Source organism: Archocentrus centrarchus, chromosome 4 (assembly GCF_007364275.1).
Source record: "Archocentrus centrarchus isolate MPI-CPG fArcCen1 chromosome 4, fArcCen1, whole genome shotgun sequence".
Taxonomy (NCBI): domain Eukaryota; kingdom Metazoa; phylum Chordata; class Actinopteri; order Cichliformes; family Cichlidae; genus Archocentrus; species Archocentrus centrarchus.
The window spans coordinates 22,561,138-22,587,865 of record NC_044349.1 but is presented as its reverse complement, the minus strand read 5'-3'; the positions used below and the strand labels follow the sequence as shown (position 1 = coordinate 22,587,865).

The 26,728-nt window shown below is 40.8% G+C and overlaps 1 protein-coding gene across 1 annotated transcript in view; it reads left to right on the top strand.

Moving 5' to 3' along the window:
* Positions 1-26,522, top strand: part of trabd2b (TraB domain containing 2B) — an 81,665-nt gene extending 55,143 nt beyond the window's left edge. Inside the window, exons 5-7 of the mRNA XM_030727808.1 lie at positions 22,846-22,936; positions 25,301-25,585; positions 25,718-26,522. Coding sequence (XP_030583668.1) covers positions 22,846-22,936; positions 25,301-25,585; positions 25,718-25,946 — 605 coding nt within the window. The 3' untranslated portion in view covers positions 25,947-26,522. The remainder of the gene's footprint in view (positions 1-22,845; positions 22,937-25,300; positions 25,586-25,717) is intronic.
* The last annotated feature ends 206 nt before the right edge of the window (positions 26,523-26,728 follow it).

Below are 26,728 nucleotides of genomic sequence, written 5' to 3'. Positions count from 1 at the left end.
AAAGTGCTCTTGTGCAATAGGTCTCCAGACTTTCTAAAGGTCTTTCAAATTTTTTCTTTGGACATTGATGGCTTCTTCACTTATTTTCAGTTCAGTTTGTTTGTTTAGAAAACCACTTTACACTGACCAATGAATCAGTCAAGCATAAAAAAATGCCCAGCTCAAGGGATCAACCAGTGTTGTGTCTAAACATAACAGAAAACTTAGCAAAGAACCAGCTTTAAGTTGTATATTTAGGCACTTTATTATTGGCAGCAGATTGCAAAAACACACTTGTTCCCATTTCTTTAGTTAAATCTACAAACAAACAAAAAAATGGCAAAGGTAACAGAGTTTGACAGCCATAAAAATGTATTTTTGAGGACAAAATAAGTGTCAGGCCTAAAAATCTATGTAGTGGTGTAGGGGTTCTACTATGCAATACCACCTGGAAAGCGTCTGACTGGCAACAACTCAATTCAGATGATCAACAATCCCAAACTCACAGCCCATGCAGTAGAAGCATACCTGGATAGAAAAACACACAATGGAACACTATCAGTTATGGACTGGTCTCCCCAGAGCCTGGGCCTCACTATTATTGAAGCAGTGTGTGATCATCTTGACAGAGAACAGAACAAAAGGAAGCCAATATCCAGAGAAGAGCTTTAAATGCCCTTCAAGAAGTCTGAAGAAGTATTCCTGAAGTCTACTTAAAGAAATTACAAGAAAGCTGCCAAAGAGTTCAATAACATATGCACCTATTTCCCATTTTCCTAGCAAAATATAAAGAAATGAGGGATGGCTCAAGACTTTTACATAGTAGCTTTGGTTATTTGGTCAAGATGGTTATTAAAAGTAAATATTTTTCACCAAAATATTTCTCTATTATCAAATTTGCACTCTTATAGTGAAGGTCATAAATACAGATACTAGTGACTGCAACTAATGAGGCTCAAGTCCAGTTTTCAGACAACAAACCCGGCCGCCTCTCTCATGCACGAATCAGAAGGCTTCCATATTCTTAAATTTTATATCTGTGTTGAGAATGTTGAGTCATGTCTTTACAAACCAGTAACTGTCCCTTTAAGTCCCAATGTCCTACCAGTTATAACCAAACATGAAATTTGATCATTCAGTGATGCCAGAATGTACAATATTAACTGATGACACAGACTCCCAGAAATTTGTCCGTTCCCACATTTCCCTTAAAGATTTTCCAAACTTCTGGAGGTGAGCAGACCTGCTTTGTGAATGGTGTTCTGCCTATAGTCTAATGATAATCTAACCACAGAGCATAGTTTGAGTAATGAAGGGAAATGAAGAGGAAGGGTGTGAGGGTTAAGATTATCCAGGCATATTATAAAATAAAGACAGCCCAGGGAGATGAATTACAGCCACTTTCAGGCCAAACATGGGCGTGCAATAATGGGATCACATAAAAACCAATCTTTATGGTCAGATCTCAAAATTCACATTAACAGGACGTGTTTGAAACTGAAGCCAGTGGGCTACATACCTAACTACACAGCTTTTACTTGTGGATGACAAAATGGAATAATCTTAACACAGAACTGTGCGTGTGCTTGTGTCTGTTCATGTCAGATGAGTGTTTTTGTATTCATGCTTTACAGCAGATGAATATTAGGAGCCTTTCTAGCACCATTTGCCCTGGATTCCTTACTTCTAATATCAACCATGTCTAGAATACAGAAGTAAAAAGAACTTGTGTAACAACAGAGCCAGGGCAGGTCAAGACCCACTAAAGTTATAGTTGTCATAGTTATTTTAATTTTTTTTTTCACAGGGTAATTAAACTATATGATGTGTGTATTGAGTGGTTCAGGCAGGAAATCCATCTCTGCTCAGCTCAGCACCTTTCCTCTCAGCCTCCCCCTTGCCCTTCACTCTACACCTACATTTTACTTCATGAATAAAAGGTATAATTCTGTAATTGCAAAAGGCATTTCTCTCTCTTTTGCTCTGCTCTCAGTTGTGAATTCTGCACACACATCTGCGAGAACATGTTGTAACAGACATTCTTTATTTTCTTCACTTTCAGGAACAGGTTATTCATACAAATTGCAGAGGTAAAGTGTTCCAGCAGACATAATTGAATTATCCCAGGCCGCATAAAGAGACTGACTGAGGGGTTTTACTGTCTCACTGGAGCCTGTTGTTGAGCCAAGATTTTATGATATTGATGGTCGACAATGGCAACTAAGTCCCAAATCAGTAATTCACACTATATGGTGTGTACATTGTTTGATTCTTATTCATTGACTTTACAGTAGGTATACAACACACAAGTAAAACTCATCAGTAGCCTATTTTCAGTTGCTATACATATTACACATTATAAAATCTGTCTTTTTGATGCATGGGGTCTCAAGTTGTGTATCTCAAAATTTTGACTGACTAACCCAAACGTCAAAGAAAATAATTCAGCATTGAAAAAAAGAGGTTGAAATTTCAAATTATTAAGTTGAAATTTTGAGATAAATTAAAATTATGATTAATAGATGGCATTTTTTTCAGTGGCAGAAACAAGCTTCTAGAACTCAATAAATATTTGTTCATTAATTAGATATTTGGTTTTCAGTTTTGAGATTTGGAGCCAGAAAAGAAAAGACTGAAGCAGCTCTAAGCCAGGGTGGTTCTAGCTATGTGCAGGGGTGGGCTCAGCACACCGAAACAGCAGGGCTTGCAAGTAAAGAAAAATCATTTTTGTTTTTGGTTAGTCATTGGAAAAGGACAAAAAAAAATAAAAAAAAATTTGATTCTGACATATGATTGGTTGGGCAACCACTCTGTGATCAGAGACAAACAGTCTTCATGCCTGTAAAAACACGCATACACACACACACACACACACACACACACACACACACACACACACACACACACACACACACACACACACACACACACACACACAAGTGTGTTTTGCTATCTTTGTGGGGAATTTCCATTGACTTCCATTCATTTCTACAGCCTAAACCTTACCTTTACCCTTTTCCTAACCCTAACCATCACATACCTAACCCTAACCCTAACCTAAACTCAATTCATACCTTAGCCCTAACTCTGACCCCTGACCCAAAAACAGGGTTTCCCCTTGTGGGGACAAGGTTCCAGTCCCCACAAGGAGCAATTGGTCCCCACAACGTAGTGTATGTCAGGAAAATTGTCCCCACAAGGTATTATAAACATACGCACACACACACACACACACACACACACACACACACACTCATGTGGTGATGTGCTCTCCTCCCTCTCTGGCTGTCTTTCTCTCCTCCTCCTTATGGGCTCGACACACAGTGAGCGATAAACGACAGCGACGAATGGGTCGCATCGCCACTGGGGTGAAACCGAACACACGGGACGCGATAGCGACGGCAGCTTTGCGAATCGCGCTCTTACGTCACTCGTCTCCAAGAAATGTGATTGGTTATGAAACTGGAGGGATTTAGACATTTTCAAAGCAGTCCGTGTCAGACACGGCAATAAAGATGAGGAGTCTGAAGATTTTATTGGAACTGACAGAAATCTTGCTGTTAAGTCTCCTCTACAAAAGAAAAAGACAACCTCGCGTTCATCCTATATTAGCACAAAAGTCCTCTCTATCCGTCTGTTTAACGTTAGTCTTGCACCAACGCGTTCTCATATGGCTGCCTTTTATGTTTAACTCGATAATCACTGCGTGAAGTGTCATATAATATAGGAAAGTCAAACACAGCTAAAACGATGCTTTCCTTCCTGCTGAAAGTGGTTGCAGACTGCAGTGTGTAGCATACTCTTCGCTCATTGGTCAGTCAATGAAACTCTTGCTGATTGGTTTAGTGCCACGCGACAGCGACAAAAGTAGAACATTTTCCAACTTTGTTGTGTCGCGTCGCCTGGTCGCGTGTGCACGTCTACGTGTACGAGCTCGAAATTTCACATGCACGAACGTCGCCGGTCGCTTAGCTGGAGGAGGGCAAGCGATTGTCGCCTCATCGCACAAGCTCCATAGGAAATGAATGGAGAGCGAGCGACGTCGCTTCCCGTGTGTCGAGCCCCTTATACTGACATGTTTAATGTAACAATAGATAATTACTTATGTGTTACGGTCATCAAAAATATCTGTTATTTCTGTTAAAGCCAGTGGAGCATTTCCCTCATTTGCATTAAGTGTACTTTTATGGTAGCCTTATGAAAATAAGCTCTTTATCTAATTAACTGTTTTGTTTTGTTTTGTTTTTCCCCTGAATAGATAAGATTAACATGAGAACTGGAGAGTGACACATTTAGGTAACATATTGCTCACTGATTATTTTAATCTTCCTTTTACTGCTACTGTGACAGCATTCATTACAGTATTGTATAGTATATGCTGCTCTAACGGCTACGTCCAGAGGTACATGGGTATTTTTTTAAAACACTGATTTACCACTTTGATTTGAGAAATATCCCTGCCCACTTCAAATTGCAAATAATTATGTCGAGCACTGTTAAGACACTACTAAAACAGAAGACGGCGATCTAACCCTAACGTATAAAAATGTTGGCCAATCCGAAGCCCACAAACAATATCACAACATGCAGGCAGATCTCAAAAAAGGAGATAAAGGTGTACACCCTTGAGGTTGCAAGACTTGTCCACATGTACCAGAGTGACCTAAAGTTCTGTTAAAAGGCCAAAATGCAACAGAAAAGGCTATATTTTCAAAATATGTGTACGTGTGGACATGGCGTTAGCTGCCCACCAAAACAGAAGAGGCTATATTTGGCCCTCGCTCTGTAATGGCAGCGAAAACATTAACAGCACCATGCCACAGTCAGTGTGATAACTTACCTTGAGACTGAAAACAGAGAAATGCCATAGGCAGTATAAAAGATAGGTACAGTGATGTCACCCACTGGCCTCAGAGTCCAGCGATGAGGTCTAGGAGACATATAGGGACTCTAGTTGCCTGTTTTGGGACATCTCTAAATCAGTGCAACTATGCCCCTAAACTCCAGTATCCAGACAGATGCGTTATAAAAAAAATATATACACTATATTGCCAAAAGTCTTCACTCATCTGCCTTCACATGCATATAAACTAGAGTGACATCCCGTTATTAATCCATAGGGTTTAATATGATTTTGGCCCACCCTTTGCAGCTATAACAGCTTCAACTCTTCTGGGAAGTCTTTCCACAAGGTTTAGGAGTGTTTATGGAAATTTTTGACCATTCTTCCAGAAATGTATTTGTGAGGTTGGATGATGTTGGACGAGAAGGTCTGACTCACAGTCTCTGCTCTAATTCATCCCAAAGGTGTTCTGTCGGGTTGTGTTCAGGACTTGCAGGCCAGTCAAGTTCTTCCACACCAGACTTGCTCATCCATGTCTTTACGGACCTTGCTTTGTGCACTGGTGCGCGGTTATGTTGGAACAGGAAGGAGCCATCCCCAAACTGTTCCCACAAAGTTGGGAGCATGAAATTGTCCAAAATGTCTTGGTATGCTGAAGCATTAAGAGCTCCTTTCGCTGGAACTAAGGGGCAGAGCCCAGCTTCTGAAAAACAACCGCACACCATAATCCCCCCTCCACCAAACTTTACACTTGCCACAGTGCAGTCGGACAAGTACTGTTCTCCGGGCAACTGCCAAACCAAGACTCATACATCGGATTGCCAGATGGAGAAGTGTGATTTGTCACTCCAGAGAACACATCTCCACCGCTCTAGAGTCCAGTGGCGACATGCTTTACACCACTGTATCCTACACTTTGCATTGTGCTTGGTGATGTAAGGCTTAGGTGCAGCTGCTCAGCCATGGAAACCAATTCCACGAAGCTCTCTATGCGTAGCGACTGACTCTGCAGAAAGTTGTCAATGTCCGCACACTATCCGCTGACCCCATTCTGTGATTTTATGTGGCCTACCATTTCCTGGCTGAATTGTTGTCGTTCCCAATCACCTCCACTTTGTTATAATACCACTGACAGTTGACTGTGGAATATTTAGTAGCAAGGTCATTTCAGGACTGAATTTGTTGCACAGGTGGTATCCTACCCCTGTATAAATGTGTGTAGAAGCAGTCTGCATACCTAGGTGCTTGATTTTTTCATACCTGTGGCCATGGAAGTGATTGGAAAATTTGAAATCAATGATTTGGGTGAGTGAATACTTTTGGCAATTTATATATATAAATTACCCCACTCAGAGTTGTTATGAGGAGATCCACAGAGGCCAAAACCATATTTTGTACCAGGCTGTAAATAGGATATTTAATACTGTAAAGTTGGGCATTTTAACATGGGAGTCTATGAGGACTGACTTCCTTTTGGAGCCAGCCTCAAAGTAGCCTCTAGAGCAGGGATACTCAACTTGATCTAGCCGAGGGCCACATTTGGAAAATGAGAAGTGGCCGAGGGCCAGCCATTAAACTACATTCATATAAAATGAGCAAACTTTAAAAAAGACTGATAGCTTGTGCTCATATTTTGATGCATTTTATTAGCTCCACTGCAATTCAGCAAGATATATTTTGAACCATCTTGAACAGCATAGCTGGAACGTTTCCTATTATGCAGGCAAATATTGGACAAATTCAAAAATGAAAATGATTATTAACAGTTCTTAGGCATAGAATGAACATATTTCAGCTCTTTTGGTGTGAAAGCTGTTTATAAAATATATTAAACAAATAACTGCACAGTGCAAGCCACCAAATGTTGGAATAGTTCACAAATACAATTAAAAAAAAAAAAACTGCTTTACTATATTTCAGTTATTTTAAAGTTTGGAACAGACAGCACAGGTATGTAATCAGATGTTTATGTTTTAACCTCTTCATGCATCACATACTATTAGTTACTGACTACATGCTTAATGTGAGGTAACACATCTCATTTCCTTTGAGAGCTTACTGAAGTTTGGTTTCTGAGAGGTCAAGGCAATATGCAAGCACTGGTTGAGATGTGAGTCGGTGAGTCTATTGCGCTTTTTGTCCTTAATTAGATTCATCACTGAAAACCCCGACTCGCATATGTAAGTGGATCCGAACATTGTCAAAATGTATATAGCGAGTCTTTTAGAGTTCGGATACTGATGAACAGAGTGTGCCCAAAATTCACACAGTCTCTCCTCTCTGAACTTGGCTTTTAGGACATCATTAGCCTGCATCTGGACCAGTTCCAGCTGGAAAGCGCCCTCACTGATAGCAGGCACAGCGTTTTTTGCCTCTGCTGGGCAGCTCCCGGTGACAGCAACGGCGAACGGGTTGCGCACAAACAGTAGCAGTTGCTGTGGGATTTTGAAGTTGTGAAACCGCGATCTGAAGTTCTCTGACAGATTTTTTTTTTTTTTTTTTTTTTTTTTTTTTTTAAAAAAAGATTTTTTAACAGTGCTACCATTCGTGACAGCACAATCCCATTTGTAGGAACATCACGCAGGGTAGGGAAGTGAAGTTTTTTCCCCTCTATGTCCGTCACGAATACGCCCAAGGTTGTCTGAAAAGCGCTCACTTTTTCAAAGAGCTCTCCCACATTCGAATCCCCACCTTGGAGCTGCAGGTTAAGATGGTTCAAGTGATTAGTGATATCACACAGAAATGCAACCAGAGCCACAGATTCCTGATCTTGCATAAACTGAGAGAACTCATCTGCTTTCTTTGTTTTTTGACCGGAAAGAAATTCTGTGATTTCTTTGCGCAGTGCAAAGAAGCGCTGTAGGACTCGCCCCCTGCTCAGCCATCTGACATCATTGTGCTGTAGTAGGTCTGAATATTGAGCTTCTTGCTCCTGTAGTAGCATTTTGAAAAGCCGGTGCTGTAAACTTGAAGTTGAGCGAATGTGATTTACAATTTTGATCACTGTGTCCATCACTCCTTTCATTTCACCAGACAGTTTGGCACACAACACCGTCTGGTGAATGATGCAGTGTAGTGAACTAACTGCGGGGTGGTCCGCTATGAGACGTGATGCTAAGCCCCTCTCTCGTCCTATCATAGATGGCCCACCGTCAGTTACAAGGAGGTTGATTTTATCCAGCTCCAGAGAATTCTTATCAAAGAAACTTTTCATAGAATTGTACATGGCCTCACCTGTTGCACTGCTCTTGATGGGAAAAAGGCACAGCAGCTCCTCTTTGAAAAGCTCCCCGTTAAAATATCTCACAAACACGGACAGCTGTGCAGTGTCTGTTGCATCTGTAGACTCGTCCATAGCTATTGACATGTAATCCACACACTTCAGTTCAGCAAGTAAAGTAGAAAAACTGTCCTCATACAAAGTTTCTAGTCTCCGTGCCGCCGTTGAATCCGAAAGCTGAACCTGCTTCACGCGGTTAACGATGTCATCTTTCTGTTTGTCACCGGCAAACAACTCCTCCACGATTCCCAAAGTGCACACTTTCACAAGCTCAGCGTCCACAAATGGCTTGCCCTTTTTAGCCAGCTCCCAGGTTACACGCAGTGAAGCAGCGGTGGCTTTTTCAGCAGCAGTAGTGGAAGTCGTCAAGATTGTTGATGTGGTAGCATAAGACAACTTTAAGGCCTCAGTCTTGTCTTTTCGTGCAATGCTACCAACCGGGAAAGCTGCACTGAAGCTAGCATGTTTTGACTCGTAATGCCGCTTAATGTTAGCAACTTTGCATACAGCAACTGTCTTTTGGCAAATTAAACACAACGGTTTTGCGTTGGCATGAGGTGGCAAAATGAATGCAAAATCATCTGTCCATTTGTTATTAAACTGTCTGTTTTCGACGTCAACTTTTCTCCGCTTACTAACCTCACTCATTTTTTGCCAAGATATTCATTTAAGAACACGTCTTTTCCTCGCAGATCAGCAGTGATTCTTGACCTGCGCAAACTGTTCACTACCTTAAAGGCCCAAATCATTAGGACCTAAAGGGCCGTGTACAAACTAATGATTCTGTCTTACAGACAGTTCACTTTGTGAACACAAGGGGGAATTATTCAGCATTTGTTACACAATAAAAGGGAAAATTATTTTAATTTTGAGCAATTACAAGAAATGGCCGCGGGCCGGTCACCAGCCAATCACGGGCCGGATTTGGCCCGCGGGCCGTGAGATGAGTATGACTGCTCTAGAGGAACTGCTGTTATTCCCACTTCAGCGTTGGCTTCATTTTTCAGCCCTAGAAATTGCCCCTTGGGAAATGTCAGACAGATTTTTAGCTTTAGTTATTAACTGTGTAACTGAACTGATCATTATCAAACATTTCTATTCAGCTTTTCCATCTTTTGTCCCCTCTTCTTTCCCTCTGTCTCCTCACAGTCTCTCATCCTGTTTCCAAACGCTCCTATGGTCACTGCTGTTCACTATTACTATCAGTATTATGTAATAGGGACCAATCACAGGCACCCACTGTAACATGACGTAGCGTTCTTTGTGAAGCTCAGGGAAAGCATCACAGTTTCCCCCTTGGACAAAATGACAGCAAAGCCAGATGAAAGCAATAAAGGGAAAAGCATACCCACAGACAAGTCATATATACAGAATACTTGGTCTGTTGCTATTGCAAACAGATACAAACCTGAACTAGTTTCCATCACTCGCTCGACAAAATGCACTCTCTGTCGCCTTCCTCTCAGTCACACACAAACTAAAAACATACACATGAGTAGGCTACATGCAGAGTTATCATTTGTGCTGAGGACTGCTGTGAGAGAACGCCGTGTGTTGTTTGAGCTCTGTGGTGTGCTTCAGCAGGTTTTCATTTGCCAGTTCCCTGGCTGCTGCTGCCCGTTCTTATTAAAAACATCCCATGGAATTTCCTGACACTGCCATGGCCTAGACACCACTTCACACACGTACACACACTTACACGTATGTTTATGTTTTTGACACAAAGTCCTATGATCTGCAGATATTTATCACTAAAAAAGAGCGGTTACTGTCAAAAGTCCACATGTAGTACTGTTTGTTTTGGAGTCGGAGCCACTTTGAATCTGTTTGCTGAAAGTTGATTTTTGTGCGTATGTCCTGATGTGCAGGCCTATAATAGGCCATTGTGCAGGCAGAGTGAACTCATGTGTTTTGCAGTCACTTGTGGTGTTGTGGTGTTGAAGTGATGACTGAGGGAGAGAGCCTGCCTGGCGTGCATGTCATTTTGTCTCCGTGGCTCTTCCCTTCTTAGTCTGTATCTGTTTTTCTCAGCCTTTTCCCCTCATCTGCCTGTCTGCCTGCACTCCAGTCTGTCTCTACAGTATAGCTCTAATTCCATCTTTTTCTCCATCTCTCTGTTCTGCCTCTGTCGTTCTGTCTGCATTGTCGGGCAATTCCATCTGTTGCTCTTTTTCGTTTATTAAACTGACACCATTCCTTAATGCTGTCTATCCCCATCTTTCTTCATACTGTCTTCCGTTCCATATAGAGCGGATCTACTTTATGAAGTGACAGACATTCTCTGTTTGCGTGTTGTGCGTATATTTTTTACTCTGTGGCGAAGATAGATAGGGAGAAAGAGACAGAAAGATATTAGAAGTGCTTTCTTGCTGACAGTTTGGGCCTAGCACACATTTAAATGTATTTTTAGCATCTGTGTGGTTTGGCCCAGAAGTCAGCATTGTTTTCTGTAGAGTCATCTGGTGGATGAGCACAACAATGCTTTTGTTCTGCCTCCTTAAAACTGGATTTTACCTAACTGAGAATTTTGTGCAATTTAAATGCATAATTAAATGCATTTTGTGTGCAGTAATATTAAAATTAAGGTGTTTACTTCGCTATCATTTAAATACCTTATGCAAGCACACCTGAATGCATGCAAAAAGTGCCTGTTGTGTTTGAAAACAAATACTGTTACCTGTTTGTCTCATGCATCAGGTGCGTACATAGCATTTTCTTCCAGACCTAATCATTTATAATTTGACAGTGTTAGAAATTTCCCATTAGTTACACTCTCTATATAAATTATTTAGAAAAAAAAAATGAAATTGCCCCACTTTGTTTCTTCCCCATGTGAGCACAGACATGCAGCTACCGTACGAACAGAGTAGACTCTGTTGTTGTACCCATGTAAGGTTGTGCCGTCTTGTAAATTTTCAGGAATGTAACTCTGTGAGTTTGCGTGAAAACATCTTATGGTAACTCTTAGCTGCACCGGCTGGATTTCTCACTGTAATCAAATCAGTACAGCTCATTAGCTTGTTCAAAGATTACACACTTCATTAGCAGCTGGAAGAACATCCCAGTACCTAGTAAGAGCCAATGACTTTAATGCTAGGTTCCATAAACACGTGAATGGCTCTTTCTTTGATCTTTTAAGTATTAAAATTGGCCTAAATGCACACAATAGAAACTATGTAGTCTACTTGGTACCTAATTGTATTCACTGTCATCCTTGGTATATAACAGATCTGATTAAAACCTATAGGAATGAAGAACCAGCTAGCTTCTCCCATGTGGAAAAGAAATGGAAAAAAATTAATTTCCTGATGCCTCTGATAGGAAATATTTGTATTTTATATCTATTTTCTTCCATTTAATCTAAGTTGGGTGATTATATGTTATCCTAAATATTTTTTGGTTTGTTTTTAATAAATAGAAATAAAATGTAATATATGTAGCTGGGTGGTTAAAACCTATAACTGGAGTTTTCCATCTGGGCTAAATAAGTTTTTCTCTTGGGATATTAGGATGCCAGTAAACATGTTCTTTGTCAGTTTCATTAGAATGTGACATTTGTTGCTAATTTGTGCTTGTACGGTGCATTGCAAATGAACTGGCAAAGGTTCCCCTAATGTTACAAACTTCCCTAACAAGGTGGCAGTATCGCAAAGAGCAGTTGTTACCCCTTCGTGATTTTGCCAAGTGCATCTTTGTCTGTGGTATGTGTCACATTTGCTTTACGTTGGGGTTGTGTTTGGTCTGCACCAAGCTGGAAATGCATGGAGGACAGTGATGTGAAACTGCTTTGTAAAGTACTTAATAAACGTGTTAAAATATTTCTTGTGTCAATACTTTAAAGAAGTTATCAGTCAATATTTTAACAAGATGATGTATATGTTTGTTGGTGTTGGTGTTAGTGAATATCTGCCAAGCAAACTAGAGACTGCCATGTGAAGCGAGATGCTAGGTGTGCAGGCTCTAGACTGTCCAAACACAAAGTTAGCAAAACTTCTGTGAAATGTAGGTGCCTGCAGGCATTTTATTAATATTTGGTGGTTTTGGCTTGCATTAATTTGTTCCTCTGTTTGTTTCAGTGTGTAGCCAGACCCACTGCTGTATTTTTTCTGTGTATTTTTCTTTTTGTGTATATATTTTTGTGTGCATGTGTGTGTGTTTCACTCTTTGTACCTTTGTCTGCCATTAAAGCACTGCAAGAACCCATGTTGTTGTGTCCTACGTGGCAATTAATTTCCCTGGCTATATATACATAAATATGTCAGATACTGAAAGGAAATTTCCAATATTTACAGACTGGCAGTAATTGAAAAGTAAACCTAAATCCATGACCCATACAATAAAAGGATGGCTTGGGTCCACTTATTTTAGTGAAGTGTCATTGTACTGTAAATGAATACAAAGTTGTTCTGATGCAACATTTCTGTACTGATGGCAATAGTCTCTTGTGGGGTGATAATAGTCCAGCTTGTGTTTTGATTAGTGTAGAAAATTATATTCTATGGTCTTTGTAGCCACCAGACCGCAGCCTGATTGAACACATATGGCAGATTTTGGGCCAGAAGCCAGTGCCGGTTACAAGCCCAGGGTTGCATCAGAAAGGTCACAGGGTGTAAAATCTATGCCAAAATTAAATATGGGGACCATCAAGAATGAGATGGAGATAAAGTTAGAGGGGAAAGGTTGAGATGCTTTGGACATGTGCACAGGAGGGATAGTGGATATGTTGAACATGGAGCTGCCATGGAGGAGGAAGAAAGGAAGGCCACAGAGAAGGTTCACGGGGGTAGTAAAAGAGGACATGCAGAGGGCTGGTGTGACAGAAGAGGATGCTAGGGATATGGTGAGCTGCAGGCAGATGATCAACATAGGAAGATTTTTGGCAGACAGAACAGTACTCCCCACCACTGGCATTAAAACACCAAATGAAAATATACTTTTTGGAAGAATTGTGTTCGTGTCCTCGAGTTTCAGAGACCTGTAGAATTAATGCTAAGATGGAATGAAGCTGGTCTGGTGGTATGTGGTGATCCTTACTTGATGCTTTTTACTTTAATATGTCACCAGTTTGAGCCCTTCTCTTTTAGCAGCCTGAAAAGTGTTTACAATGTCTTTGTCTCATTTGCCTGTTCAAACACACACCAGTGTTGGTCCAGCTGCCATGCAATTTGCCTGTTTGAAAAGGTGAATAACTTTGGATTGTGGTGTCTTGCCCAAGCTTCACATTCAGATGTTTCAGTGACAAAACAATTGTTACAGATCTTGTATATGTGGCATTATTATTCTTTAAACATTATTTATTTTATTGTGAAAGATAATGAGTTCCCAACTATATGTTTGTTATTACACATATATTACCAAGGATCTTGCATCTGATTTGACTGTCATACTGACAAGTTTTCAGTAAAAGCTATAAATATTTATAAACATTCATCCAGACCTTTTCCATATTCACTGGATTCTGACACAAATGTGATGTGAAACTTTCTGCCAGTACAGACACAGATCTAACTGAAAAACGTACACTCGCATGCCGTAATCTGCAGCCACAATCACATACAAGCATGCTTACTTTTATCGCTAAGCTTACACATCTGTGTAAGTTATGCTAACAGCACACACACACATGCACTCCTTTAGATTATAATTTTATAGATTATAATTCCTTCTCACTGCAACTTTAATTGATGGATGAACAGGAAAAAAAAATCAATCAATGTGAAAGGTGAACGATAAAGAGAATACCAAAGCCTCTTCCAATTACATGTGTGTATGTTGAGATATCAGAGACCACATCTTACAGGAACAAAAACAATAGGGAGATTTTAATTTTCATTGTGCTTTGTTCACTTCATTGTGCCTTTGTCTTCTTCCTTTGACGCTATTTTTTTTTTTTTTTTACTCTCTGTGCTTTTCTACTTTTTCCTCACCACACCCAGCTTCTAACTTTCTGCCCACAAGGAGAACTTTACAAACTTAAGCAGCAAGCACAGGCAGTCTAAATATTTAAAAGCAAGGAATGACTTTTAAACACTGAGCCACTGAGCCCACCCTCCAACCTTTCTAGCATATACTGGTGTTAAGCCCACTGCATGCAGCAGTCAGCCTCTGGCTCAGATCCCCCAAACCTTCTTGATCTCTGTATTTGACCAGAACATCAACCTTGTACAGCCCTGTCAACAGCTGTCACTCACAACACCTCGGGGGTGTCTGTGTAGTCCAATGAGGCAGACAGACGTCTTACTGCATGCATAGGAAATGAATCATTATGGAGATGAGAAGTGGGTGAGAGGGGTGAGCTCCAGATTGTCATTACTTCCCCGTCTAGAAACCCAGAGCTGGGTGAGCAGAGACATGGAATTTACACATCAAGTAAAAACAAGGAAACTATTCCTACAGCAATGTGGGTTGTTTCTGTAGCTCTGCTCTGTTAATCCAAATTCTGCTATGTGATTTATAGAGGGATTCCATTCCTGTTAAATGGCAAATGGGAATTCACAGCGAGGCCCAGGGATGCCGGGCTTATTAAAATCTTTGTTGCATTACTCATATGTTGCTCAAGGAAACAGTCTTCGTGCTAACTACGGTAAGTGGAAAAAGAAACTTTCCCCTAAAACACAAACAGGTGCACACATATACATTATATGAGCACAACCTGTAGGGAGAATGGGAATGCACACAGGTTCACACACGAGCAGATGACACTGGCAGTGTGTGCATATACACACATGATAGCTGCATACAGAAAGATATGCACTGAGGCATAACCTGCATTTCCTTGATTTATGTACGAGATACTCCACCCATTTAAAAACAAAAGCAAAACAAACTTTTAGTTTAGTTTTTCTCCCCTTTAAGATCATATTCTCATGTACCTGTGAAACACTTCCAGCACAGCCTTTGCTCAGTACCCTCCCTGCTCCACCACCACCCCCAGATTTGGCTCTCCATAATTTTGTTTCCTAAGTCAACAAAAACAACCATGAGAGATGCTGTAATGTTTAGACAGTGCTTCATCAAAACACAGGAGGATGGAAAAGATGTCTTTTTTTTTTTTTTTTTTTAATGAAGGATTAGTATCCTTCAGTCCAGAAGACTTCATATACTTTATTATAGTACTGAGAGTCATGGTGGTCCAACACCTTACATATTTTCCTTTAATTTGTCACCTATTTAACACCTACACACATTTACAAACATGTGAAGATGAGAGTAACTTTTTCCAAATTATCTCTGTCTATGCTTGCCCTCACCGTGGAGCACATTTCCAAACAAATCTAACGAGGAACACACCCTTGCCAGCTAATATGTAGGGTTTTTTTTTTTCATCTGTTCACTGGGCTTGTCTCCTGGATCTTCTCTCTTTCTCTCCTTTTAATAATCTTCTCAATTCTTCTTCACCCCTTGTTAAAAAGGCTTAGAGGTAACTGTTTGTGTTTGTTTGGACCATAATGCAGCAACTGTGCCCAGCAGGCATTCTGGTTGATTTGAGTGCGTACATCAGTCCCTCTCACCCTCTGATCGTCCACCTCTCCTCTCCCTTGTTTTCTCTCTTCCTTTGTGCTCCATTTGTGCAATTTTCATATGAGGTGGTCTGCTTGCAAGACGTGGGATTTTTTAAACCACTAGTGCATATCAGTTGATGCATTGTGTACACAATGTAATTGCAAACACATTTGTTTGTGCAAAAACTGAAAAATAACATAATTCTCTTCCTGTGTGCATTCTGCATTCCTGAATCAATGTCAAATTTCTAACTGCTCACTATGTTTCCATTTCCCTTGCTCTTTCAACTTTAGTACTAGTGTCTCTTTGACTGATGTCCGGAAGCATGTAGAAAGAAAGGCTGGAGAGTCAGTGGATAGAATTGAGGAATCAGGCATAAAGGGAGGCTTGGTGAGGTTGAACTTGGAAGAGAAAATGGAGAAAGGTTCAAAAGAGACGGAAGGATGTGTGCAGACCAAGTGCTGACATGGCTTAAATTGAGCGTGGGTTCCTAGGCATGCTGCAATATTTCTTTTTTTAAAAACACACTGAAGGCCCCCCCCTACCCCACCCCCCCCAAAAAAAACTTGCATTGAGGGAAAAAAGACATGAAAAACTGACAGAAAAAGAAATACAGGATGGAAGACAGACATTCACACTGGTATTCAGACGTGGTAGCCAGACAAGCAAAGATGCAGATAAAGACATAGGCCTGTGTAGAGATGGAAATTGAAAACATAGAAAGGCAAATGTGGAAGTGGAGTAAATTAAGTTGTTTCTATTGCAAGTGGAAATCAGGATGGGAAGGTTATTAAACAGAGGAGTAGCTGGTTCGTTAACTTTGCTCTCAGCAGCCACAGGAGGGGAAACACCCTGCAAGGGGGTGTACACACTGCAAAAAGCCATGGTTGCTCATGCAAACTCACTTAAAATGGAATACTCCTTAAGCAAATAAATCATTCAAGAAACAGATATTTGCTGTGTTGGAGTAATGACAGCAGGTGGTTGGTTGATATATGAAAGTGGTTGTAAGTGGTTTGAAGCCACATTCCCACAAGTTATTCTGTTTTGTGATTTAGACAGCACCACTGGTCATCTGGTAGATTCAATATTGCCCATATGGAAAAGGATTAGAAAGAACTTTAAGTAAATGTTTATGTTTTTAGATGTATTTTGTGTACTTATGTCTTTTGCAAACCAAGTATTAATCAATAAACATTATGTTGTATGAGTAACATGAGAAAGAAGACACTTTCATGAGTAAATAATATGACATATACTGTATGTCTTACGGGCATTATGATATAGTACATTTACCATCGGAGGCAAATGGATTTTTTTCCTTACCTCTTGAATGCAATGAAACTGATGATGAAAACAGAAGCTGTCTTCCAGTTCTATATTAATGATGATCACTAACAGTTAGTAGACTGAGAAAAATCTACAAAGTGATGAAGATGGTAAATGGACTGGTACTTCTAAAGTACTTTTCTACTCTAATTGAGCACTCAAAGCGCTTTTTACTATGAACCATTCAGCCAATCACAAACACATTCACACAACCACTTTTTTCGATACCTACTGCTTTGTCTAACATTCACACACACTCATGCAACAGGGGCAAGTCGGAGTTCAGTATCTTGTCCAAGGATACTTTAACATGCAGACTGAAGTAGCTGATAATCCACTCTACCTCCAGAGCTACAGTACGCCCATATGTAAGATGTAAGTAGGTTGGTTGGGGTGAATGATGGGAATTCGTATGTATATACACAGACACTTTATTAGGTATACATGTTCTACTCTAATCAGCCAATCACATGGCAAACTTCAGAATGGGTAAGAAAGGTGATTTAAGTGACACTGAATGTGCTGTGGTTGTTGGTGCCAAATGGGATGGTCTGAGTATTTTGGACACTACTTATCTGCTGGGATTTTCCTGCACAGCCATGTCTAGGGTTTACAGAGAATGGTCCAAAAAATAGAAAATATTCAGTGAGCGGCAGTTCTCTGTACAAAAATGTCTCTTTGATGCCAGAGGTCAGAGAAAAATGGCCAGACTGCTTTGAGCTGATAGGAAAGGAAAAGTAGCTCAAATAACCACTCGTTACAATGAAGGTATGCACATGAAAATCTCTGTATGCACAACACATCAAATCTTAAAGCAGATGGACTACAGCAGCAGCAGTCCACATTGGTTGCCACTCCTGCCAGCTAAGAACAGGAAACTGGGAGTACAATTCACATGGGATCATCAGACTTGGACAGTAGAAGATTGGAAAAACACTGCTTGGTCTGATGAGTCTTTAACTCTGCTGCAACATTCAGATGGCAGGGTCAGAACTTGCTGTAAACAATATGAAAACATGGATCCACCCTGCCTATTAGCAACAGTTCTGGCCGCTGGTAGTAGAGTAACAGTGTGGAGGTATTTTCTTGGAACACTATGGACCCCTTAGTACCAACTGAGCATTGTCGTTGGTCATGTCCAATCCTTTGTGTGCGCACTTTATGTCTGCAGTGTACCCATTTTCTGATGGCTGCTTCCAGCAGGATAATGCACCATGTCACAAAGTTAAGATTATTTCAAACTGGTTTCTTGAGCATGTTAATGAGTTCACTGTGCATAAATAGTCTCCATAGTCACCAGATCTTAATGCAATGGAGCACCTTTGGGATGTGGAGGAACAGGAGGTTCAGATCATGGATGTGCAGCCAAGAAATCTGTAGCAACTGTATGATGCTATCATGTCATTATGGACCAAAAATCTCTGAGGAATGTTTCCAGCACCACAGTGAATCTATACTGTGAATAAGCTAGGTCTGACAGCAAAAAGGAGTCCAACCCAATACAAGCAATGTGTACCTAAGAAGGGGCCGGCGACTGTAGGTTTGGGCATCAAATATCCTTTGATTAGGGAAAATATTTTTATCCTGCATCATGAGGACATGTTTACTTGCCTTTACCAATTTTTAACCAAAGCCACGATCTTTCCCCAATATTAACCATAAAAATGTTAATTACGGAAAATGAGGAACTGTTCACAGATGTGTATCATCAAACAATGTGCAGATGTTGGTGAGACAGCTAAATGTAGACACGGGAGAAAAAAAATTATAATTTTGTTTTTTTCTTTGTTGCATTTCTTGTAAAGTGTTTTAGTAGAAAATTGAAAAGTATGCATTAATAACTGTCCAACAGTTCACTTTGATCATTGACATACTGTGACATGGTGCCTGTAAGTAACATTTAAACAGAGCAGCATGTTTTACAGTGTACAACCTGTGCGGTCAGCCCACGAGCACTACAAGCAGCAGGGGAGCAATTAGGAGTCAGCTGACCTCTCATTACATTTAAGCTAATTGATCTGTTTGTTAAGACTGCTCTCTGCTTCAGAAGCACCGCACTGTTTACTGTCTGAATACTCCACAAACAAACACACAAGCTCAGCCTCCCCCACACACCTTCATCTGCATGGAAAGAACTATTATTTCTGTACACAGTCACTCACCCACACACAGGCATGAACCACAAACCTACAAAAAAACTAACAATGTGCATGCCACTGTTGTCAGATGAAAAGCTTGTGAATTAACATTTTTCCCCCCCAAAAAAAAAAAAAAAATTGATTTGTAGGAACTTGGAAAACCGTTTTGTTTGCTCAACAAACGGTGCCAATTCATGAAGAAATGCACAGTCCCTCATTTGAAAGTTATCAACATTTCAGAAGTGGTGGTTCAGCTTCCTTGTTTGTTTGTTTGTGTATTCAGTAGGCTGTTTAAACAGTTGATGCAATTGTAGCATCCAAACCAACACTCCTCGGGACTCCTCAGAAAACTGAATGGCAGATTTACAGCAAGTATAAAAAATGGAAACCATATGGTTGTTTGCTAGCTATGAAGAAAATCTCATCATACAAACAGACAATGTCACACATAAATAAACACTACTTTGTCTGTGTTTGCCATGACTGATGGCAGAGTAGAGGAACCAGCCAACACATGAAACAGTCAGCTTGACCTCACACCCAGTGAACACACAACACCGGCTCTTCTCTGCCACCAGCCCACAGAAATTAATGAAATAGCTGCTTGACACAGACATGAGGGAGGTTAAATCTGTCAGCATGCAGTCACTGAATGAGCTGACTTTGGCCCTAAGATTGTTTGAAGGAAGAGGTGAAAAAAAGAAAGAACATTAGCGTCAAGAGCTGTTCTTGCTAATACATATGTAGATAATGCTACAGCTGGAACTTTCTAAACGTATAACTATTAGCAGCTGTCTATATAATTATCTTTTGACCTAATGATGGTACTACAGTACTGTGCAAAAGTCTCGTGCCATCCCTCTTTTCTTTACATTTTGCTAGGAAAACAGGAAACATGCAGCGATTTTTTTTTTTACAAACATTTATGGAAATACGGCGTATAAGGTAAAAACATTCTAACAAGTTTGAAAGTCAACATTGATGTTCTTTAGCACAGCATGAACTCTTAGGCAAATTTGTCATTCTTTTTTTTTTTTAATCAGTAGTTTTTATTTATTTATTTATTTTTTTTGCATTATTGGCCATGTGGCTTTTATTGGCAGTGGAGGGAGACAGATACAGGGGAAGACACGTGGGCAAATTGGGGACAGGCCAGGACTCAAACCCACGCCACAGCGCAGCATATGCATGGGGTTGCCTGCTCCACCCCTGAGCCACTTGAGCACCCAGCTTGCTTGTCATTCTTTAAGCAGTCTTCAAGAATAGTTCTCCAGGCTTCTTGAAGGACATCCAAAGCTCTTCTTTGGCCGCTGGCTGCCTTTTGTTCTGTTCTCTGTCGAGATGATCCCACTCTGCTTCAGTAATGTTGAGGTCCGGGCTCTGGGGAGGCCGATCCACAACTGATCATGTTCCATCGTGTTTTTCTATCCAAGTATGCTTTTACTACATTGTCCGTGTGTTTAAGATCATTGTCATGCTGAAAAATGAAGTTGCTGCTAAGCAGATGTTTTCCAGATGGCAATGCACGGTGGTTCAAAACATTTCTGCATTCATAATTCCATCGCTTTTGACAAGATATCCACCACCACTGGCTGAAATGCAGCTCCAAACTATGACAGAGCCTCCGCCGTGTTTTACAGACGGCTGTAGACACTCACCGTTCTACCTCTTTGTTGACCTCCTCCATGCATATTGACGACAATTTGAACCAAAATTCTCAAATTCATCACTCCATTAAACCTGTTACCACTGAGTTTCCGGCCAGTTCTCGTGTAATTTGTAATACATCAGCCTTGTCCCCCTGTGTCCCCTTCATTAAGAAAGGCTTTTTTAAAGCCCCCCCTTCCACTGAGACTGAGGCTTCAGCGAACAGAAGGTGGATCAGCTCAAGGGCCAGATGCATCTCTCAGGTCTTTGCTGGATTTTGACTTTCATTGTTCACCTGCTATAGATAGTTTTAGATAGTTTGCTAGGCCTGCCACTTTTTCTTTTGTCCACCACTTGTCCAGTTTCCTTAGTTTAATCAGGAAACGCTGTACAACATGTCAAGATATGTCAGGTTTTAAGCTAATAGCTCTTCTGGAATCACCTTATTGGTGCAAACAATACTATTTTATGCCTGTCAAACTGTGCTACCTTTGGCATTTTTCATAGATTCAGCTGAAGAAATGGGAAGAAATTGTGTGTTTTATACCAGGTTGGTAATAACAAACTGCTTAAATATACAATTTAAAATTGATTCTTTGCTAAATTTTCTGTTCTACGTAGACACAACATTGGTTCATCCCTTGAGTTGGGTGCCTTTTTTATGCTTGAATGATTCATAGGTCAGTGTTACTTTGCTTGACAAACATGAAAGTGTTCTCTTGAAAATAGGTTCAAGAACCAGATTGAAAAATGAGAGGAAAACGCAGCCAATGACAAAAGAAAAAATGTGAAAGATCTTCAGAAAGCCTGGAGAACCACTGCTCAAGAACACTAAAAAATTTACTATAAAGTCTGGCTCCTTGGAAGAAAAATATAAAGAAAGGAGGAGTGACTCAAGACTTTTTCACAGCACTATATATGAAAAATACAAGAATTGGTAAAGTTGAAATCAAATATGTATCAAATATAATAATTTACTCAAGACATACTTAAATAATACTGTAAATACCTTTATCTGCACAACAAAATCATATTTTATCTTCCATAAAAACTTTAAGGATATGAACATGAGAAAGTGTTCTCACTTCTCCCCTTATGAAGATATGTAAGTATAGCAAAAGAAGAACCCAAGCACACACACATAAACTCGCCTTCAACCATACAAAAACTCAAATTCGGCCCTCTGTGTAATCCCATCTGATCTTACCGACAGTCTGTTGTTAGAAGCCTCCTCTCACTCCGCAGCCTATCCCAGTGCTGCCTTTGAACTCAGCTGCCAAGAAAGTGTAACACCGCGTGCCTCTTTCTTTGACTTTCAGGAATGATCAGGAACATTATAATGATAAAATTGGCAGGGGGTGAGGAGTTGAGTGGGAGCAGAGAGCCCCAACAGAAAGCAAGAAAAAGGCTAGAATATTGTCAGCGTGTTGTTAATAAAAGAGCTGAGGTGTGTGAGTGTGTGAATTCCTGCGCGTGTGGGGGTATGTGTATACGTCTGTGCACAAATATGAATTCCTGCGTGTTGGTGAGGGTGATGTCAGGCTACATTACGGCTTATTGCTGGGCTGACTGACATGCAGGATTATCGGCTGATGGGATAAATTTAAAAAAGAAAAAAAAGCTTTCATCAGCATGCGGCTAGGGCCAGAATGTTTGATGTTAGACTGAAGGAGTCATATACAAGGTGATGGAAAGAGAGCGAGGGGCAGAAGGGAGGCAAAAGGTTGAGTGCCTAATAGATAGAGCAAGTTTTCATTTGAACAATTCCTGTTATCTTGCAGATTCTCCACTTCAGTCTATATTGGTAGTGTCACTATCACCAAAATCCATTAGTGTCTCTACACCTTGGATGATAAAAGATCATATTTAATGAGACAGTTCACAAGAGAAATTAAGAAATTTAAACTGACACAGTTTCTGTGCCATTTGCCAGATATGTATAAACAAACTTTTAATTGTTTTATATTTGTTTAAAGGATGCTGGTTTATGTTATTAAGGAATTTTCATAGTGGTTCACAGTCTTTTTAGCCATTAGTTACATAGGTTGACATTACATTTCTTGACACAAGCTGTATATGTCAATGTTAGAAAGACTTCTGACCTCTGGATTTTTGTTCACTGCTAGGTCACTTTCTGGGGAACCACAGTGTGCTGGACATCCTGAGGCAGGAGGGCTACGAGATTGTCCACATGCCCTCTGATCATCAAGCCACAGAGTGAGTAAGCTGACAAGAGCGTGCAGTAACAGATGACGGAGCATGTAATTTGATTTAAGTACTGTGGTTACAAAGAAACAAACATAAATAAGTTGCTAAAAAATAGGGGAAAAAAAGTGGTTGTTAGGGTTGCTCTTTAGAAACGCAATTGTTTGACATCATGGAGACCAAGTTTTTGGTAATGACACATAATATAATGTGCTAATCAAATTTGAGTATTGAATAACTCCAGTTTGGCTGAGTAATCGGGCACTTTAAAATTATTTATATGTTAAAACTATGACTTCTCCTAACCAGACAAGATAATTAATGGAAAAAAGAAAAGAAGAATGTGATTATCTACATCAGGGGTAGGGAACTCCAGGCCTCGAGAGCCGGTGTCCTGCAGGTTTTAGATGTGTCCCTGATCCAGCACACCTGACTCAAATGACTGCATTACCTCCTCAGTCTGCAGTCAAGTTCTCCAGAGTCCTGCTAATGACTTCTATATGTGATTCAGGTGTGCTGGATCAGGGACACATCTAAAACCTGCAGGACACCGGCTCTCGAGGCCTGGAGTTCCCTACCCCTGATCTACATGCATCAGACTGATAATATTATGCAGTGCAGACTGTGAAGCAGAATATTTGTGCACTTCTACTGTAGCTTTTGGCAGGCATTCAGATACATGTCCACATGTATCTGTATCTGCCCCCACCCCTCAACTTTGTCTGTCCACATCCGTCTAATTCTCTCGAGAGTTGAGGCACTTAACCTCACCAGATTTATTGAAGCGCAGATACCGTCCAAATTGTGTTCTGCAACAAATAAAGCTCAGCTATGCAAGAATCCTTTGATACCTCATCAACTCCCTCACCTGCCTCCCTTGTTCCATCCCTTCCTTCCTCCCTCATCTCCCCTCTCTCCAGTGACTACCAGGGCAAGTTGCCAGAGTGGTGGTTCTCCCTGTTCTCACCACAACACACAAACACATACATGCACACATGTATGCAGCATGAGTGGAGCGATGCACAAAGAGAAAGGGTGGCTGGGTTGCGCACACTCAAATTCACAACAGTACAGCACATTCGTGACCGACAAAGAGACTTGGCTTTGGCCCTGCGGCTTTCTACAGTTCCTCTTAATATCTGTTAGTGTGCAGTTGTTGGCACACAGCACCTCCTCTCTCACCTAAGGGCTTGATCCGTTGGCCTGTAAAATAATAACAACAGTCAATGGAATCAGGGTGAAAATGGAAAAACAAGGCACAACAAGAACAATCTTTTTTTTCTAGCCGTAAAAACATCCCCATCCCTCCAGCTGGAGCTTTTCACAAACTTCTCACTGCAAATTACAGTACAGCTGTAAATGTAACCTCCCTATCTCCCTCCATCCTGTTTCCAGACTTGTGGGCTTCAGCCAGTGGTTCATGGTTTAAAAGCTGACAAGTGGACTGACTTACTGTGGTCACAAAACACTTGTGTCTGCTGCGCACACACATGACCACACTTGCCTGCAAGCAGACACTTCTAGCTCCCTGATACAAGGTGATCTGACAGGCAAGGAAAAAATACCACAAGATGGCTGGATGAGAGGTGTTTATGAAAGCTGTTCGCCTCAGACCTGGAGTGTTTCGCACCCACTGGCACAATTATATGACTGACAGAGCAGCCCAGAGCTGGGTTTGGCTGTGCAGTAGCTTGACCGCAGACCTGGAGCTATCATCACACTGACCAAGCCATCAGGGCTTCGGTGAGAGAGGGTTGTTGAAATATGTGAAAACAGAAAGGCAAACCAACAAATTGATAATGACTGGTGAGACAAAACTACTTCTAAGTATTTCAACCTTGACAAAGATGTGTGATTTTTACTGCTGTTTGTTTCAGTTTAAAGGTCTTGAATGATGTGAAAAACACATTTTTGAAGTTCTACTGAAGCACAAAGTCACATGCGATCCATATTGACAGGAAAAGAACAAGAGAGAAGAAAGTATGAGTAATGGGTGGAAGAAAGAGAAGCATGGCAAAAGTTTTTGAAGACAGGAGATTCTGGGTGGTCTCTTTGGTCAAATGTCAGTGGTGATGCACAAAATATGGCCACGAGATTTACAACTTCCTCTTATGTTGTCTGCTGGGTGTTTCAACCATTGAGGACACCCTTATGGTGTTCATGTCCTTGACTGAAGTTACGGGGTGTAAGTGGAAAGCAATGGGGTGGTCAGAAACCACAAACAACAACACTGGCTGGTAGCACACTGGAAATCTTGGGAAAGTCAAAAGAAACACAAAAAGACCCATTTTTCATCTACTATATAGGAAAAAATGTTTCCATGAATATCCTATAACTGAATTCATACCCTGTCTGTCCTGTCTTCCCTTGCTCTAGGGCACCAGGTCCAGAGCTGATTGCAGCAGGGTCCAGCAAGGACAGTACAGACACTACACACACAGCACCTCCCACTAGCTGGCCAACCAGTCCAGAGATGGAGCTGGAGCTGGAGGACCCAGAACCTATGCCTGGTCTTGGAGAGGAGGAGCTGCCTCACATGCTGCTCCCGGACAGCTTGAGCCAGCTGGAGGAGTTTGGACGGCACAAACGGCCACGCAAAAATCACCGTGGCCAAGGGAGACCCCGTCTCTTCAGTGACCTGTGGGTTCGCATAGGCGATGGGTGAGATATTTATCATGATCGGTTTGCTGCAGAGTTTTAGCACTTTAAATAAAACATTTTTTTAGACACAGTTCTTTTTCAATCCAATTGAAATCCTCATACCCTAGTTTTCTGTCCTGTTCTTTTCTTCAGCACTACCCCACCACCTAACATGAGGATAATCAATGGCTACGTGACAGTGGAGCCTCCACTGACCTATCAAAAGCATCGCAGGCGGATGGAGATCTATGAGATAGATCGACACCCCAGTTCACCTTCCTCCACTTCACCAAGCCCCAGTTCAGCCCAGCTAGCTCACAGCACACTCGCATTGTCTTGTGTTTTAGCCTGGCTTTTATCACACATGTTGTTCACCTCCTGACCAACAGAAAGTGTTATCTCACTACAAACATTTAGACACTACTGCATCCACACCACAGCAGTGGAGTGTACCTGTTAAAGACAAACACGGAGTGACTGTCAGCATAACCCAGGGAGAAATATCTCAGTCAGGATAAGACGCCTTAAGGTAGGACAATCTGGTCTCCACAACAGAGCGAGATCGGCTTCAGCCTACCAAAATGCCAAGTCTTTAAAAACTCACCAAGTCTCATAATGTGTGGAATAAGCTCTTTGCTGTGTAAGAAGCAATAAATGGACTATGTTGGACTGCAAGGGGTCAAGTCCAAACTTTCTGAAAGTATTAAGAAAGAATAACAAACGCAGCACAATCAAGAATTGTAAATTTGAAGAGTCGGAGTCCGCTGCCTAATGAAAACTGTAATACTATGTAGAAAAATAAGACTGGCTTTAATAAAGAGAATAGATCATACTAACAGTTATAACTCTGTGAAAAAAAAAAGAGTTGAATAAATGCAGTACTGTGTATGAGAAGCACTCAGTTGCCACTTTGTAAATTGTGCATTTTGTTCATAAAGGAATATTGTATATTTATTATTTCTGGAAGAAAAGAGTATATTTTCTTGCTTTTTGAAAATAAATGGAAATAAATACTGTCTGAAAACTGAGTGCATCAGGAGTTCTTTCTTTCAGCAGATAGATAATGAGGACTAAACTGATTTAGGATCAATTCATAACAGCCTCCTAAACAGAGCCAAAAAAGAGGAAGAGAGCGGCACACCGACTATTTCTTATTTACTGTGT